The 19,536-nt window shown below is 51.5% G+C and overlaps 1 protein-coding gene across 2 annotated transcripts in view; it reads right to left on the bottom strand.

The window, feature by feature from the left end:
• Positions 1 to 19,536, bottom strand: part of LOC123772211 (GTP-binding protein Di-Ras2) — a 92,444-nt gene that overhangs the window by 3,279 nt on the left and 69,629 nt on the right. Inside the window, exons 1-2 of one of the 2 annotated variants that reach the window (XM_045765277.2) lie at positions 14,160 to 14,713; positions 3,430 to 3,577 (exon numbers count right to left, since the gene is read on the bottom strand). In XM_045765277.2, the coding sequence (XP_045621233.1) occupies positions 3,430 to 3,567 (138 nt within the window). In that variant the 5' untranslated portion in view covers positions 3,568 to 3,577; positions 14,160 to 14,713. Of the gene's footprint in view, positions 1 to 3,429; positions 3,578 to 14,159; positions 14,714 to 19,536 lie in introns of those variants that run through there. The other variant, XM_069311301.1, reaches the window with a different exon arrangement.

Below are 19,536 nucleotides of genomic sequence, written 5' to 3'. Positions count from 1 at the left end.
ACAGGCAACTGCTATCTACACTACACGACCACAGGCAACTGCTATCTACACAACACGACTACATAAAAGTCGTGATGAACCTTTACTACCTGACAGTGTACATTTCCTCTTAGTAAAACACAGTGATGGAAACACATTAATTAAAGTAATATGATATAACAGTTATTAAACACAGTGATAAAACATTAATTAAACCACTTATAAAACATTAATTAAACCACTGTTATAAAACACACTTTTATACAACAGGTAAAATCACCAACACCACGATAAAAACACATTTACAGAGCCTCAGAAGTTAAAAACACCGTGATAAAACACTCATAGAACTCAATGAGATAAAAACAGCCCTGTTAATACCCCAACCAAGGCCCCCTGGTGGACGACAAGTACACTATAATCAGTGTAGTTAGTGGTGCGTTGTTTACCTGTGGTCCAGCTGGCGGGATTGTGTAGTGAACACGTGGCCGCTATTGTTTGTAAACATTGTAAGATATTCCATCTTCCTCCCAGTACTTCCTCCTGATTCCCTCGTCCCCTACTGACTCCCTCGTCCCTTACTGACCCCTGACTCCCTCGTCCCTTACTGACCCCTGACTCCCTCGTCCATTACTGACCCCTGACATGCTCCGTCGTAGAGCTTATTAGCTTCGGTAGAAAGCTTGGTTTGGTCTTTTGTTTGCGGCTTATGAAGGGAGAAGTGTAGGGTGAGTAGTTCATAACGAAGTGCCTACTAAATACCTCCTTAGAGAGTACCCTTTGGCGCTCCAGAGACTCTGGCACTCTAGAGACTCAGGCGCTCCAGAGACTCAGGCGCTCCAGAGACTCTGGCGCTCCAGAGACTCTGGCGCCGAGCGCTGCCTAATAAAATCGCCCCTCCGGGCAAAATTAAATAAAAAATGAGTGCTCCTTCCCTGCTTCTCAGTAGGTGTGTAGGCCAGTGTGGTGGAATAATGGCGGTGTTGGCCTGACAGTCTGGTGTCAAGGGAATTCATTTCGCGGACATGATGACTGGTGTTTGATATATTGAGTTGTGTGTGCATATTGAAGTTGTTAGTAGTGCAGGAACGCTTGAGAATGGTCATTGTAGTTTGTGTCAGTTGTCGAGCCCAGCGGACGTCATGCCGGGAATTAGAGGAGGAGGAGAAGGAGGAGCGGAAGAAGCAATTGTGGATCTGCTGATTATAAGGATCATTTGTGCATGTGCTGAATTACTGCCTTTAGCGCTCAGTGCCTCTAATGCACAGTTGATGCCCTACCACAGTCTTGAGCACTCAGCACCTCTCTCTTGTTATGTTGATGCTCTACCACAGTCTTCAGCACTCAGTACCTCTCTCTTGTTGGGTTGATGCTCTACCAGTCTTGAGCACTCGGTACCTCTCTCTTGTTGGGTTGATGCTCTACCACAGTCTTGAGCACTCGGTACCTCTCTCTTGTTGGGTTGATGCTCTACCACAGTCTTGAGCACTCAGCACCTCTCTTGTTACTAATGTATTATGCTACAACATATCCATACAACCCAACAACAGTAGTCTATATGTCTTCTGCTTTCAATCCACAGACCCGGGTTCAATCCCCTGTCGGGATAGACAAGGGTTGGGCACGTATCTTCCACCTGATGCACCTGTTCACCTAGCCGTACAAAAGCTTCCCTGGAGGTAGAGGAGGTCTGTGACTTGGTCCGCAGTTCTCCTATGGAGTCCTCGACAACTTTAAGTGCAGGCTTCCTGTCCCAGACAACGAGAATCGCTATCACTACCTATCGTAATGATCGATAGGCACCTATTACCTATCGTACCTATATATTGAGAACCTAGGGTGGGTACCTAGCTAAGTACCCACTAGGTACTTAGCTAGGTAAAACCCGCCTCCTTAATGTTTTCCAACTGTGACATGTGAGTGAAGTGTGGCGTAAAATGACCCGATGTATTGGAATGATCCAACGTATTGATCCATAAGTTTAGGTGCTCTTATTCCCGTCAGCGCTGAAATCAAATCTGGTAACATTACTCTGAGTTTAGGAGCTTATTTGTATTCTTGTTTCAACTAGAGAAAACTATAATCCTTATAAGTACTGAAGACATAACCTTCCAAAGAAGATACTTCAATATCAATTATTTTCGGTTGTGTGAGCTATTCTACTGCAGTAGAACTCCCAATAATTATATTGTCTCACACCACATACCAGTTATTATGGAGTTATAAGCGCCCACCTTCAAATTAGAAGTTACCAGGCATTATTCACTATCCACAATTTCGTATACAAGGAAACATTGACTAAGAGCAGCCTGAAAACAACCACAACATTCCATCCGTACAGCAGACTAAAGAAAATGAAAAAAGAAAATGAAAGGAAAAAGGGAAGCCTGCAAAAGTTGCTCTCAGATTACAGTTCGAAACCACATGCGAAAGACCAAAGGTCTCGCAATATTCCACCCAATGCACCATAAAGGGCACCTCGCTAAACAGACCAACTAATACAGAAGGGACAAGCAAGAAACGACTGGCGGAGAGTCAGAGGACTTGAAAGACCCAACAGGAACACGTCCCACACACACAGTCTAGGACTTGGAGAGATCATCCCTGAAACATCGAAAGCCCACATAACCGAAACCGAACCTCAGAAGACACCGTATGGACAAACAAGAACGTGTCAACATTGAAAAGTTGAATATTCAACAACCATGTCTCCATAATTTGCCAATGAACGACAGACATTTGGGGCTTAAATATATAATATACACACAATATATATATTTCACCATGCAAGAGAAACGTTATAAAAAAACACCCCAAAAAGACCTCTGAGCATTTTTTATATTTGATACACAAATCCTACTCCAGCAAGACAAATATAAGCAGTCCTCACACCCATCTTAGGTAGAGCAACCCTGGCTACTGGTTGAATGACAGAGTTGTTCAAGGTTGCTACTGGTTGAATGACAGAGTTGCTCAAGGTAGCATAATGCATACCTTCAGAAAATCATTCATTTTTCCCCCTACCTCAACTACATGGAGAACAACAATTGCCTCCTCAACTACTACATAATAAACAACATCCTTCTCAACTAGTACACAGAGAACAACACCGACCTCTTCAACTAGTACACAGAGAACAACACCGACCTCCTCAACTAGTACACAGAGAACAACACCGACCTCCTCAACTAGTACACAGAGAACAACACCGACCTCCTCAACTAGTACACAGAGAACAACACCGACCTCCTCAACTACAACAAAGAAAACAACAACGACCTCATCAACTACAACAGAAAACAACAACGACCTCATCAACAACACATGCTATCAACTTTATTTACTACACTGGACAGCATCAGCGAAGCACCTGACCAAGGGGAAAGAGGGGGAGAGAAAGAGGGAGGAAGGGGGACACTCCAGGCAGAAGGGGAGCCCTCAGGGACCCACCTGACGGTACGTGTCTTCGATGGTAGGGATGTAGGACTCCCTGAAGGTGCCCTTGACGAAGCGCAGGACGAGGGAGGACTTGCCCACACCGCCAGCCCCGAACACCACCACCCGGTAGTCGTTGCTCTGCTCTGGCATCTTGTTCCTCCTGTCAGGGAGAGAAGGAGAGAAGACGGTCACAAGGAGTCCGGGAAGGAGGGGAAGAGGGAAGGAGGTTGAGAGAGAGAGAGAGAGAGTCCAGGAAGGAGGAATTAATATGGTGGTGGGAGAGGAAATAAGTAGAGTGAGGGAGAGTGATAGAACATAAAGGACAATGGATCTTTTGTGAATGAAGACGTATATACTTACCTAGCTGTACTAGCAGGGACTGAGATTCAGCTCCTGGGTCCCGCCTTGTACGCGGTTTCAACTGACTGTTGCAGTTGTTCTCCTTTTATATCTCATTCCTTCCCCCCGTCCCATCCCAAGTCCTTATCCTGACCCCTTCTAAGTGCTATATAGTCGTAATGGCTTGGCGCTTTCTCCTGAAAAATCCCTTCCCTTCCCTTCCTTTTATATCTATGAGAACAGTTTGCCTTAACCACTGCACTTACGAGTTCATTCCACTTGTGTCTTATCATTACGATGAAGATGGTCCCTCACATATCTCTTTGTCTTTATTTGAATGGGGGGGGGACCAGCTGCATGGGTAACAGCTTCTCCCCCTGTATCAACCTACCCTGGGGTGGCGCCCTGGAGACACCACTCCAGACCGACAAACAGCGCGCAACTCCATAGTCTACTGAGACTGATAGATGCCTACTACTACTACTACTACTACTACTACTACTACTACTACTACTACTTCTATTTGTTAACCCAATTCCATTCTTTTAACCTTCCGCGATAGTTGAGCCGTTTTTGTCGATACCCAAAGGAATCCTGCACGTAGTGATCATGTCTCCTCTGTTTCTTTTCATGTGGTGAAGGATTATCTGCCTTCTGTCTTCCCTCGTAGTTCCTGTCTCTCTGTTCTGTGGTCTGTCTGTAGGCGAACATCTGCAATTGTTCCATCTCTTTTGGTTTATGATAAACGGTGGAGCTTGGATCTTCCAGTGTGTCAAGAGTTGGTCTGACGTACGTACTGAATGGTTTCCTTGGTTAGAATACAGGATGCTAACTAAATGGTTGTTATCAGTCTATACTACCATTATATTTTCCATTTTGATTGCCTTAAAAGGTGGATGGATGTGTACTCATCTATTGTACTCACCTAGTTGTGCTTGCGAGGGTTGAGCTCTGGCTCTTTGGTCCCGCCTCTCAATCGTTAATCAACTGGTGTATAGATTCCTGAGCCTACTGGGCTCTATGATATCCATTTTTGAAACTGTGTATGGAGTCAGCCTCCACCACATCACTGCCTAATGCATTCCATTTGTTAACTACTCTGACACTGAAAAAAATTCTTTGTAATGTCTCTGTGGCTCATTTAGGAACTAAGTTTCCACCTGTGTCCCCTTGTTCGTGTTCCACCCGTGCTAGAGAGTTTATCTTTGTTCACACCGTCATCGTTTACACATATCAGAAACAGAATAAACATGATGGGTCCAATTACAGAGCCCTGTGGGACTCCGCTGATGACATCTCGCCACCCTGATGTCTCCCCCCCCCCTCACAGTTACTCGCTGTTTCCTGTAGCTTAGATACTACCTTATCCACTGGAGCAGGTGTGCGTGTGTGTGCATTTGCGCGCGCGCGTGTGTGTGTGTGTGTGAGTGTGTGTGTGTGTGTGTGTGTGTGTGTGTGTGTGTGTGTGTGGTGTGTGTGTGTGTGTGTTTCAGACTCACATCTTACAAACTATGTCCTACCTCTTATTTTATCCCACACAATTATCAAACGAGCCCGGCCGGCAGTGTTTACGACGATACAACTACATCATTCAGCAATCACTGTCACACCCCCTTCAACAATCGCTGTCACAACCCTTCAACAATCGCTGTCACAACCCTTCAACAATCGCTGTCACAACCCTTCAACAATCACTGTCACACCCCATACAACAATCACTGTCACACCCCTACAATAATCAGTGTCACTCCCCCTACAACAATCACTGTCACGTCCCTACAACAATCACTGTCACACCCCTACAACAATCACTGTCACACCCCTACAACAATCACTGTCACGCCCCTACAACAATCACTGTCACACCCCTACAACAATCTCTATCACACCCCCTACAACAATCACTGTCACACCCCTACAACAATCACTATCACACCCCTACAACAATCACTGTCACACCCCTACAACAATCACTGCCACACCCCTACAACAATCACTGTCACACCCCTACAACAATCACTGTCACATCCCTACAACAATCACTGTCACACCCCTACAACAATCACTATCACACCCCTACAACAATCACTGTCACACCCCTACAACAATCACTGCCACACCCCTACAACAATCACTGTCACACCCCTACAACAATCACTGTCACACCCCTACAACAATCACTGTCACACCCCTACAACAATCACTACCATACCACAACCACTACCAAAACACCCCCCACCCCCACCCCCACACCCAAATCCTCCAATGTTGCTAGGATGCAACACGACAGGCAGTCGGTAAACAGCATTATATGCTAGTCACTGCTCAAACGACATAAGGTTTTCCCATGTGACGCAAACGACCCAAGGTTTTCCCATGTGACGCAAACGGTGCGTCACGCGACTCTCATCCACCTGGCTGGTTAATGAGGAGCGCCGGCGTCATTACACCAGTCAAGTGATTACATTGTTTACCTTGTCAGCCATGTTGGACAAGCCTGGAGTTAATCGAGGCGGTACTGGGAGATGGAGCGCTCTGGGGTCGTGCTGTCTAAGAGTCTCTCTCTGCACTCGAGTGAGTTTGGGTGCATAGGAGCGGCCTCGTGTGGGGCTGGGGGCGGCGGGGTCGTCTTCCGGTAGTTGCCGTGATTCTTAGGTTCTTGTAACCCGGCTCTATCTCATTCTAGAAGGATCCGGGTCTCTGTGACATTGTGGAGTGACATCGGCCAGCGTCCCATACGCTGCCGATGTCACCCTGCCTATGTGTGCCTCCGGTGTTTGTGTTGGAATTATATCCACTCCCAAATCTCCTTTTCTCTTCGATTCTTGCAGTAGTCTTCCATTTATGATGTCGACAACTTCTAGTTTTCTCCCTTATCCATCTTCATTACCGTGTACTTATTAGGAGTGAACTCCAACAACCATTTGTTTGCCTACTCCTCGAGTTTGTCAAGGTTATGCTTTAACATTCTGTAGTCCTCCTCTGTTTTTATAATCCTCATTATCTTTGTATCGTCCACAAGCATCGCGATGTAGGAGCTCACTCCCTCGGGTATATCATTAACATAAACTCGAAAAACCGTAGTGATCCTAAGACTGATATTAGGAGAACCCCACTTGTTATATTTCACTTGTTAAGTCCTCGCCTCTTTCTTGAAGACCTGTGACTCTTTTCTTAGAGTATTCCCTTTCCGTTTTAAGTGTCTTCACAATTACCTGAGCTTGGTTCTCCTTGTACACCAGTCTTGGATGAGGAACAGTATCAAGTGCATTTTTCTTTTGTCTTGGAAAATGCAATCTTCCCAGCCTTCGTTTTCCTGTCGAATTTTGGTAATCTTGTCATAGAACTCCACCACCTCCAGGGGTGGTGTTGGGCTCCCTCCAGGGGTGGTGTTGGGCTCCCTCCAGGGGTGGTGTTGGGCTCCCTCCAGGGGTGGTGTTGGGCTCCCTCCAGGGGTGGTGTTGGGCTCCCTCCAGGGGGTAGTGTTGGGCTCCCTCCAGGGGTAGTGTTTGGCTCCCTCCAGGGGTGGTGTTGGGCTCCCTCCAGGGGGTAGTGTTGGGCTCCCTCCAGGGGTGGTGTTGGGCTCCCTCCAGGGGTAGTGTTGGGCTCCCTCCAGGGGGTAGTGTTGGGCTCCCTCCAGGGGTAGTGTTTGGCTCCCTCCAGGGGTGGTGTTGGGCTCCCTCCAGGGGTAGTGTTGGGCTCCCTCCAGGGGTAGTGTTGGGCTCCCTCCAGGGGGTAGTGTTGGGCTCCCTCCAGGGGTGGTGTTGGGCTCCCTCCAGGGGTGGTGTTGGGCTCCCTCCAGGGGTAGTGTTGGGCTCCCTCCAGGGGTAGTGTTGGGCATCCTCCAGGGGTGGTGTTGGGCTTCCTCCAGGGGTGGTGTTGGGCTCCCTCCAGGGGTAGTGTTGGGCTCCCTCCAGGGGGTAGTGTTGGGCTCCCTCCAGGGGTGGTGTTGGGCTCCCTCCAGGGGTGGTGTTTGGCTCCCTCCAGGGGGTAGTGTTGGGCTCCCTCCAGGGGTGGTGTTGGGCTCCCTCCAGGGGTGGTGTTGGGCTCCCTCCAGGGGTGGTGTTGGGCTCCCTCTAGGGGTAGTGTTGGGCTCCCTCCAGGGTTGGTGTTGGGCTCCTTTGACGCGTTCTTGCAGGGTTTCTTTTAGCAGGACCTCACTGTTCAGCTGCACCTCACTGTTCAGCTGCACCTTACAGTTCAGTTGAACATTAAGGAACCGCTGAACTTTACGGACTAATGCGGTTCTAAGTTCCATTTTAGGGAGGGAGGGTTTATGAGGGAGGGAGGGCTGGCTTATGAGGGAGGAAGGGATTATGAGGAGGGAGGGCTGGCTTATGAGGGAGGGAGGGCTGGCTTATGAGGGAGGGAGGGTTGGCTTATGAGGGAGGGAGGGCGGGCTTATGAGGGAGGGAGGGCTTATGAGGAGGGAGGGCTGGCTTATGAGGGAGGGAGGGCTGGCTTATTAGGGAGGGAGGGATTATGAGGGGGGAGGTAGGGATTATGAGGGAGGTAGGGATTATGAGGAGGGAGGGCTGGCTTATGAGAGAGGGAGGGCTGGCTTATGAGGGAGGGAGGGCTGGCTTATTAGGGAGGGAGGGCTTATGAGGGAGGGAGGGCGGGCTTATGAGGGAGGGAGGGCGGGCTTATGAGGGAGGGAGGGCTTATGAGGAGGGAGGGCTGGCTTATGAGGGAGGGAGGGCTTATGAGGGAGGGCTGGCTTATGAGGGAGGGAGGGCTGGCTTATGAGGGAGGGAGGGCTGGCTTATGAGGGAGGGAGGGCTTAAGAGGGAGGGAGGGCTGGCTTATGAGGGAGGGAGGGCTGGCTTATGAGGGAGGGAGGGCTGGCTTATGAGGACGGGAGGGCTGGTTTATGAGGGCGGGAGGGCTGGCTTATGAGGGAGGGAGGGCTGGCTTATGAGGGAGGGAGGGCTGGCTTATGAGGGAGGGAGGGCGCGCTTATGAGGGCGGGAGGGCTGGCTTATGAGGGAGGGAGGGCGGTCCAGCACGGGCACGCTTGTAGATTTTAAAGATGATATGAAGCCAGTATAAAAGGTCAGTAGACTTTGGTTCCTCCAGCTGTACTGCTCTCATTTTGAAGAGCAGGGAAAGTGAGGGAGAGTGAGGGAGCGTCAGGGGGAGTGAGGTAGCGTCAGGGGGAGAGTATGAGGGAGAGTAGGGGGGGAGGAGAGGATGAGGGAGTGAGGTGGGATGAGGAACATGGGGGAATGAGTGTCAGGAGAGCGAGGTAAGGTGAGGGAGAGTGAGGCAGAGCATGGAGCAGTAAAGGGGAGCGATGTGGAGGAGGGAGAGTAAGACAGGGTGAGGGAGAGTGAGTCAGGGTGAGGACGAGTGAGACAGGGTGAGGGAGAGTGAGTCAGGGTGAGGAAGAGTGAGACAGGGTGAGGGAGAGTGAGACAGGGTGAGGAAGAGTGAGACAGGGTGAGGGAGAGTGAGACAGGGTGAGGGAGAGTGAAAGCGAGACAGGTTGAGTGAGAGTGAGACAGGGTGAGGGAGAGTGAGACAGGGAGAGTGAGAGTGAGGAGAATAATTACGTGTATGGAAGACTAAGATAACATAAGAAATAATATAAGTGACGGAGTGAGAATTGATGAAGATTGTAGAGTACGAGAGAGAGAGGGAGGGCGAGAGGGAAGGAGGGAGAGAGGGAAGACGGGAGGGAGAGAGGGAAGGAGGGAGAGAGGGAAGGAGGGAGAGAGGAAGGGAGGGAGGGAGTTCTAGGGAAGGAGGGAAGAAGCTTGTCTTGTAGAAGAGAGAGAAAGGGGGAGATAAATGAATTGATTTTTCGTGATAAATAATGATTTGGAGAACAATTTTCCCAGACGTTAAAAATCTTAAAACTTTTGAACTGTACAAAATAAATAACTATTATTATTATTCACTGTTCAAATAAAAAAATGTTCTTCCAGACATTCTCGTTGTCGAGCCACCTGACTGCACCCTCCTGAAGGCCCCATTGGCCCACATGAAATCGTGGAGGACCTGGTGGCAAAAATCACTGATCTAAGGAGAATGCTGGACAGGATTGACAAGATTGATGTCCATGATGCTCTCTTCCTCCTCACAAGATGCCTATCTCCCCCTAAGCTGACTTACTTTCTGAGGTGTTCTCCATCCTACAACAGCCCTAAATTAAATGTTTATGACACCCAACTGAGGTCCATGCTGGTGAAAGTCCTGAACTTGCCATTAGACGACTCTCAATGGGAGCAAGCAACCCTCTCTGTAAGATTCGGCGGCTTTGGTGTCCGCACAGCCTCCCATATTGCTCTAGCAGCCTTCCTTTCCTTCTCCCATGCATCGCACGACCTCGTAAAAGATATCCTACCTGAACCCCTGAGTGATATGAAAGCAGGAATACACGATCTTGCTTTCACCGAATGTTCAAATCAGTGGGATGTTCTTGCAGCCCCGCACCCATCATAGAACTAACAAAAAACATAAACAGTCCAGATGGGACCACCCGCTAGTGGAGAAAATAGCTGATACCATGAATAATAGCTGATGCTCAGCGCCGCAACATCAGCCCGCCTCAGAGCAGTGCGTGCCCCCCATGCAGAAGACTTTCTTCTGGCAGTACCCATGTCGGCAATGGGCACGCGTCTAGATTCAGAATCCCTTAGTGTAGCAGTGGCCCTCCGCCTTGGTGCCCCAATTCACACTGAATGCAAGTGTATTTGCAACATGGTGGAAGCAGACCAATATGGACTGCATGGGTTGCACTGCGGAAAACCCAAGGGCTGGCGTGCAGGACACAACGAGGTCAATGACATCGTCAAGAGGAGTCTCGTCTCAGCTCAGTGCCCAGCGGAGAGAGAACCTCGCATCATAGGAGGCCAAAACCCGGATGACCCCGCACTTCGCCCTGATGGCATCACTATATACCCCTGGAAAAGGGGCACACGGTTGGTGTGGGACTACACATGCGTACCCATCCTGTCTGACACCTATATACACTTCGGTGCTGATGAAGCAGGTGGGGCGGCCAACCACAGGGAAATTAGTCAAGTACAGGCGATTGGAAGGTCAATTCACCTTTGTTTCCATAGCGTCTGAGACACATAGCCTGGGGTAGGAGTGCCTTGGGATTTCTCAAGGAATTGGGCTCCAAGTTCATTGACGTCACCAGAGACCCAAGGGCTTCCAGTTTTTTGTTTCAGCGCCTCAGTGTGGCGATCCAGAGGGGAAACGCTTGCTACATCCTCGGTTCCTGTCCGGAAGCGGAGGAGCTTCGAGAGATCCATAACTTTTGAGAACTCATTGTCCACCCAATGTACATCTTGTAACCTTTAAATCACAAAAAAACACAAAAGGAAGGGGGTGGTAGGAGAAAAGAACACAGAAACTGTACTGAAGGGAACCTAAACATTTCTTCTATTGCGTTATGTGTGCTTTCCTCCGAGGCTAAGGGTCCCCCTTCTTCAAACCAGAGGTACTCTCTTAATTATTATTATTATTATTATTATTATTATTATTGTTACTAGGTCGATCACCAGTGAGGGGTCTCCAGGGAAGATCACCAGGGGAAGGTCACCAGGGAAGGTCACCAGGGAAGGTCACCAGTGAGGGGTCTCCAGGGAAGGTCACCAGGGAAGGTCACCAGGAGGTCACCAGGGAAGGTCACCAGTGAGGGGTCTCCAGGGAAGGTCACCAGGGAAGGTCACCAGGGAAGGTCACCAGGGAAGGTCACCAGGGAAGGCCACCAGGGAAGGTCACTAGAGAAGGTCACCAGGGGAAGGTCACCAGGGAAGGTCACCAAGGAAGGTCACCAGGGAAGGTCTCCAGGGAAGGTCACCAGGGAAGGTCTCCAGGGAAGGTCACCAGGGAAGGTCACCAGGGAAGGTCACCAGGGAAGGTCACCAGGGAAGGCCACCAGGGAAGGTCACCAGGGAAGGCCACCAGGGAAGGTCACCAGGGAAGGTCACCAGGGAAGGTCTCCAGGGAAGGTCACCAGGGAAGGTCACCAGGGAAGGTCACCAGGGAAGGTCTCCAGGGAAGGTCACCAGGGAAGGTCACCAGGGAAGGTAACCAGGGAAGGTCAACAGGGGAAGGTCTCCAGGGAAGGTCACCAGAGAAGGTCACCAGGGAAGGCCACCAGGGAAGGTCACCAGGGAAGGTCACCAGGGAAGGTCACCAGGGAAGGTCACCAGGGAAGGTAACCAGGGAAGGTCAACAGGGGAAGGTCACCAGGGAAGGTCACCAGAGAAGGTCACCAGGGAAGGCCACCAGGGGAAGGTCACCAGGGAAGGCCACCAGGGAAGGTCACCAGGGGAAGGTCACCAAGGAAGGTCACCAAGGAAGGTCACCAGGGAAGGTCTCCAGGGAAGGTCTCCAGGGAAGGTCACCAGGGAAGGTCACCAGGGGAAGGTCACCAAGGAAGGTCACCAAGGAAGGTCACCAGGGAAGGTCTCCAGGGAAGGTCACCAGGGGAAGGTCACCAAGGAAGGTCACCAAGGAAGGTCACCAGGGAAGGTCTCCAGGGAAGGTCTCCAGGGAAGGTCACCAGGGAAGGTCACCAGGGAAGGTCACCAGGGAAGGTCACCAGGGGAAGGTCACCAGGGAAGGTCACCAGGGGAAGGTCACCAAGGAAGGTCACCAAGGAAGATCACCAGGGAAGGTCACCAGGGCGAGGTATCGGGAAGAGTGACTCTGGGAAGGTCACCATCTCAACTTGTGGTCTTAGGAATGTAATCACCAGCAGGTGGTTCAGCTCACCATAACCGTTCACAACCAGCAGGCACCAAGCTGTGTTTACACTATCACAGTTCCCGGGCTCAGTCACCATCCTTCACCACCACCCATCACCACCACCCATCACCACCACCCATCACCACAATAAAATTATAAGAGGTCCTGTCATTTTCATCTGGATTGAATCGCGGAATTGTCCCCTACCACCATTACCACTATCACATACCACCACCACCACATACCACTACCACATACTCACCACTAGTACATATTCACAACGACCACATACCACCACTACAACATACAAGCACCACATACTACCACCAGCACCCCAAGCTCTACCCCCATTCTCACCACCATCACCACATACTCATACCACCACAACGACCACACACCACCATTACACACCACCACCAATACACATCACCACCACTACCACATACTCACCACTACAACATACAACCACCACCACATACTCACCACTACAACATACAACAACCACATACCACCACCACATACCACAACCACAACACACCACAAACCACCAATACATACCACCACCACCACACCATACACTCAACACCACCACCACCACCACAAACTCACCACCACTACCACATTCACCACCACACTCACCATTACTACCACATTCACCACCACACTCACCACCACCACCACCACAACACACCACCACCACCACACCACCACCACCACATTCACCACCATCACACTCACCACCACCACCACTACAACACACCACCACCACCACAACACACCACCACCACCACACCACCACCACCACATTCACCACCACCACCACACCACCACCACCACTACAACACACCACCACCACACTCGCCACCACCACCACCACACTCACCACCACCACCACCACACTCACCACCACCACCACACTCACCACCACCACCACACTCACCACCACCACCACACTCACCACCACCACCACTACAACACACCACCACCACCACCACACTCACCACCACCACCACCACCACACTCACCACCACAACCACACTCACCACCACCACCACCACCACACTCACCATCACCACCACCACCACTACAACACACCACACTCACCACCACCACCACTACAACACACCACCACCACCACACTCACCACCACCACCACCACACTCACCACCACCATCACCACACTCACCACCACCACCACAACACACCACCACCACAACACACCACCACCACAACACACCACCACCACCACCACAACACACCAACACCACCACCACCACCACAACACCACCACCACCACACTCACCACCACCACACTCACCACCACCACACTCACCACCACCACAACACCACCATCACCATCACACTTACCACCACCAACACCACCACACTCACCACCACAACACACCACCACCACCACAACACACCACCACCACCACTACCACAACACACCACCACACTCACCACCACAACACACCACCACCACCACCACCACCACAACACACCACCACAACACACCACCACCACCACCACAACTCACCACCACACTCACCACCACAACACACCACCACACTCACCACCACAACACACCACCATCACCACAACACTCACCACCACAACACACCACCACCACCACTACCACCACCATACTCACCACCACAACACCCCACCATACTCACCACCACCACCACACTCACCAAGATAAAGTTGCTGGAGAAGATCAGTCTCGCTGCGTCAATATAAACCTTCCAATAACCTTTTGCAGTAATGCTCAGTGTTCCATATTTTCTATGATGTTAAAGTAGTCAAAGATGGAGCAGCAGCAGCAGTCCTGCCCATATACATAGTCCCCGAGCACCGCTTGGTCAATCAACTCCCTGTTTGTGCTCTTTACAGATATCCGCGTCAATCTACTTCATCCACTTGTTCATCGCGTAATTGTTTAAACAAGCCATCTCCACAAGGCTTGATTGTGAAAACTGACTGGTAAAGCTAGGATTATCCGATACGGATTGTAAATATATATTTATTCTTATCAAGCGAATAAATTAAAGATAACTTTCATAGAACACAAATGCAAGTATTTTCGTGGCGAAAGATCACAGTCACAGTGTCAGAGATTCTTCTTGCTTGATGTGTCGCACTAAAACTGGGATGGTGAGTTTGGGAAGGTTAAGTCGCGGTAGCACAGGGCGAGCGTGGCGTGCGGGAGCGTGGCGAGTACCGTCTGGCTGAGTGAGGGTCCAGGCAGGCAGCTATATCCACTGTGCCGACTCGCAGCGTTGCTGGGTGGTGCCTTGCTGTGGAGGCGAGCCTGCGCTGTCAGGGATATGGGTGGTGGTGGCGTGGGTGGTGTTTGTGGCGTGGGTGGTGGTGGCGTGGGTGGTGTTTGTGGCGTGGGTGGGGTTTGTGGCGTGGGTGGTGGTGTTTGTGGCGTGGGTAGTGGTGGCGTGGGTGGTGGTGGCTTGGGTGGTGGTGGCGTGGGTGATGGTGGCGTGGGTGGGGTTTGTGGCGTGGGTGGTGGCGGCGTGGGTGGTGGTGGCGTGGGTGATGGTGGCGTGGGTGGGGTTTGTGGCATGGGTGGGGTTTGTGGCGTGGGTGGTGGTGTTTGTGGCGTGGGTGGTGGCGGCGTGGGTGATGGTGGCGTGGGTGGGGTTTGTGGCGTGGATGGTGGTGGCGTGGGTGGTGGTGGCTTGGGTGATGTTTGTGGCGTGGGTGGTGTTTGTGGCGTGGGAGGTGATTGTTGCGTGAGTGGTGTTTGTGCCGTGGGATGTGTTTGTGGCGTGGGTGGTGGTGTTCGTGACGTAGGTGGTGTTTGTGGCTTGGGTGGTGGTGTTTGTGACGTTGGTGGTGTTTGTGGCGTGGGTGGTGTTTGTGCCGTGGGTGGTGGTGCTTGTGACGTTGGTGGTGTTTGTGGCGTGGGTGGTGTTTGTGCCGTGGGTTGTGTTTGTGGCGTGGGTGGTGTTTGTGGTGTGGGTGGTGGTGTTTGTGCCGTGGGTGGTGGTGTTTGTGACGTTGGTGGTGTTTGTGGCGTGGGTGGTGTTTGTGCCGTGGGTGGTGTTTGTGGCGTGGGTGGTGTGAGTGGTGGTGTTTGTGCCGTGGGTGGTGTTTGTGGCGTGGGTGGTGTTTGTGCCGTGGGTGGTGTTTGTGGGGTGGGTGGTGGTGTTTGTGCCGTGGGTGGTGTTTGTGGCGTGGGTTGTGTTTGTGGCGTGGGTGGTGTTTGTGGCGTGGGTGGTGTTTGTGACGTGGGTGGTGGTGTTTGTTGCGTGGGTGGTGTTTGTGACGTGGGTGGTGTTTGTGACGTGGGTGGTGTTTGTGCCGTGGGTGGTGTTTGTGCCGTGGGTGGTGTTTGTGGGGTGGGTGGTGGTGTTTGTGGCGTGGGTGGTGTTTGTGGCGTGGGTGGTGTTTGTGACGTGGGTGGTGTTTGTGCCGTGGGTGGTGTTTGTGGCGTGGGTGGTGTTTGTGGCATGGGTGGTGTTTGTGCCGTGGGTGGTGTTTGTGGGGTGGGTGGTGGTGTTTGTGCCGTGGGTGGTGTTTGTGGCGTGGGTGGTGTTTGTGGCCTGGGTGGTGTTTGTGGCGTGGGTGGTGTTTGTGGCGTGGGTGGTGTTTGTGCCGTGGGTGGTGTTTGTGGCGTGGGTGGTGTTTGTGGCGTGGGTGGTGTTTGTGGCGTGGGTGGTGTTTGTGCCGTGGGTGGTGTTTGTGGCGTGGGTGGTGTTTGTGGCGTGGGTGGTGTTTGTGGCGTAGGTGGTGTTTGTGACGTGGGTGGTGTTTGTGCCGTGGGTGGTGTTTGTGGCATGGGTGGTGTTTGTGGCGTGGGTGGTGGTGTTTGTGCCGTGGGTGGTGTTTGTGCCGTGGGTAGTGTTTGTGGCGTGGGTGGTGTTTGTGCCGTGGGTGGTGTTTGTGGCGTGGGTGGTGTTTGTGGCGTGGGTGGTGTTTGTGCCGTGGGTTGATGTTTGTGGCGTGGGTGGTGTTTGTGGCGTGGGTGGTGGTGGTGGCGTGGGTGGTGTTTGTGGTGTGGGTGGTGGTGTTTGTGGCATGGGTGGTGTTTGTGCCGTGGGTGGTGGTGTTTGTGGCGTGGGTGGTGTTTGTGGCATGGGTGGTGTTTGTGGCATGGGTGGTGTTTGTGCCGTGGGTGGTGTTTGTGACGTGGGTGGTGTTTGTGCCGTGGGTGGTGTTTGTGACGTGGGTGGTGTTTGTGCCGTGGGTGGTGTTTGTGCCGTGGGTGGTGTTTGTGACGTGGATGGTGTTTGTTCCGTGGGTGGTGTTTGTGACGTGGGTGGTGTTTGTGCCGTGGGTAGTGTTTGTGCCGTGGGTGGTGTTTGTGGCGTGGGTGGTGTTTGTGGCGTGGGTGGTGTTTGTGGCGTGGGTGGTGTTTGTGACGTGGGTGGTGTTTGTGCCGTGGGTGGTGTTTGTGGCGTGGGTGGTGTTTGTGGCATGGGTGGTGTTTGTGGCATGGGTGATGTTTGTGCCGTGGGTGGTGTTTGTGGCGTGGGTGGTGTTTGTGGCGTGGGTGGTGTTTGTGGCATGGGTGGTGTTTGTGGCATGGGTGGTGTTTGTGCCGTGGGTGGTGTTTGTGGCGTGGGTGGTGTTTGTGGCGTGGGTGGTGTTTGTGGCGTGGGTGGTGTTTGTGCCGTGGGTGGTGTTTGTGCCGTGGGTGGTGTTTGTGGCGTGGGTGGTGTTTGTGGGGTGGGTGGTGGTGTTTGTGCCGTGGGTGGTGTTTGTGCCGTGGGTGGTGTTTGTGCCGTGGGTGGTGTTTGTGGGGTGGGTGGTGTTTGTGGGGTGGGTGGTGGTGTTTGTGGCGTGGGTGGTGTTTGTGCCGTGGGTGGTGTTTGCGGCGTGGGTGGTGTTTGTGGCGTGGGTGGTGTTTGTGGCGTGGGTGGTGTTTGTGGCGTGGGTGGTGTTTGTGCCGTGGGTGGTGTTTGTGCCGTGGGTGGTGTTTGTGGCGTGGGTGGTGTTTGTGCCGTGGGTGGTGTTTGTGCCGTGGGTGGTGTTTGTGGCGTGGGTGGTGTTTGTGGGGTGGGTGGTGGTGTTTGTGCCGTGGGTGGTGTTTGTGCCGTGGGTGGTGTTTGTGCCGTGGGCGGTGTTTGTGCCGTGGGTGGTGTTTGTGCCGTGGGTGGTGTTTGTGGCGTGGGTGCTGGTGTTTGTGATTGCGCTTGTGGTGTTAAGCTATTAGTACTTATTTATCAGTAACTATAGGGACGTGAGGACTAGCTCTGTATGCCCTGCCAACCTGCTATGTTGTACCTGTTGGGTTGTAAATATAACTTGTTCGGGCGTTCAAGCGCCTTGTTGAGTTTGGCCTCAATGTTGGGGATGAAGGTGGCTTCTACATCTTTTACTTTCAGTACAATCCACTTGTCACTGAACCACCCGTATGAGGGTTCGACTGTTTCCTTTAATACCCTTGACCCATTTCCGTTCTATTTCCATGTATTTTTTCTTAGTTTAAGAAAGGTTTATTTGTCCAGCTTGTCAATTCCTTTCATCATCGTGTATATTGTGATCATATCCCCCTAGTTTCTTTTCTCAGTTTGTGACATTAAGTTTATTATATTTCGTGCTTAAACCTCATAGTTCTGGCACTAATCTTATTACTAACCTCTGAATAGTTTTCAATATATGTTTAGTGCTTTGTCCGGTGCTGCATATATATACCAATATCGGTCTAACATAATAGTCTTGTAAGAGTCTTTATTATGGTTTTAAAATGTCATTCATATATTTACCAGCGTCCCATATGCAGCCAATGTTGCCCTGTTGATGTGTGCCTCTTCAGTTTTTGTCTTGTTCCATATTATGAAGTTGTCTTTTCCTTATTGATGAGACCTTCTGGTCTCATTTCTCTTTTTTCCTGTCTTCGTTACCTTACATTTGCTGGGATTGAATACTAGAATCCATTTGTTCGCCCACTTTTGAAGTTTGTTAAGTTCATCCTGTCATTTTCTGATGTCTTTCTTGGTTTTCACATTCTTCAGCCTCTCTGAGCCACCAGTGTGATATTAAGTCTGGTTCTATTGATTTTGTCGCATGTCGTTCTTGGAGGAGTTTCTTCACCTCATCTACAGAGATTACTGTCATCTTATGTTTCTTGCTGGCACCTTGTATCTCACAACCTTCGTCTCCATGTTGATTTATTTTGTAAAGACCTTCTGCAAAGTCTACCCCTTTGTCGTTTTTCTGTGAGACTTCCCCTTTGTCGTTTTTCTGTGAGACTTCCCCTTTGTCGTTTTCTGTGAGACTTCCTCTTTGTCGTTTTTCTGTGAGACTTCCCCTTTGTCGTTTTCTATGAGACTTTCCCTTTTTCTGTTTCTGTGAGACTTCCCCTTTGTCATTTTCTGTGAGACTTCCCCTTTGTCGTTTTCTGTGAGACTTCTCCTTTGGCTCGTCAACGTGATCACATTGTCACTACCTTTTTTGTCTCTATGTCTATCCCACAGCGTTGGTTGGTCCTCAGCTTTTCCCTCAATGCTCTGTTTGAATTGCCTTGAAGCTTCCTTACTCTTGTTAGTGCCAAATTATCACTAATTTGTGTTGTTTTTGTCCTCTTCTTTTTTCGAAGCATTGGCTACTAATTTAGGGTTAACTGTACTTTCCTAGACCACTTGTTTCTTGAGTGTGAGGAGCTGCCTCGTGGTACCTGCCTCGGGGTACCTGCCCTGTGGTGCCTGCCCTGGGGTACCTGCCCTGGGGTACCTGCCCTGGGGTACCTGCCCTGGGGTACCTTCCCCGTGGTGCCTGCCCTGGGGTACCTGCCCTGGGGTACCTGCCCTGGGGTACCTGCCCTGGGGTACCTGCCCTGGGGTACCTGCCCCCGTGGTGCCTGCCTCGTGGTACCTGCCCTGGGGTACCTGCCCCAGGGTACCTGCCCTGGGGTACCTGCCCCCGTGGTGCCTGCCTCGTGGTACCTGCCCTGGGGTACCTGCCCCGGGGTACCTGCCCTGGGGTACCTGCCTCGTGGTACCTGCCCTGGGGTACCTGCCCTGGGGTACCTGCCCTGGGGTACCTGCCCCGTGGTGCCTGCCCTGGGGTACCTGCCCTGGGGTACCTGCCCTGGGGTACCTGCCTCGTGGTACC

The sequence above is a fragment of the Procambarus clarkii genome, chromosome 69 (assembly GCF_040958095.1).
Source record: "Procambarus clarkii isolate CNS0578487 chromosome 69, FALCON_Pclarkii_2.0, whole genome shotgun sequence".
Taxonomy (NCBI): domain Eukaryota; kingdom Metazoa; phylum Arthropoda; class Malacostraca; order Decapoda; family Cambaridae; genus Procambarus; species Procambarus clarkii.
Note: the sequence above shows the minus strand (reverse complement) of the source record. Positions and strands in the feature narration are given on the sequence as shown.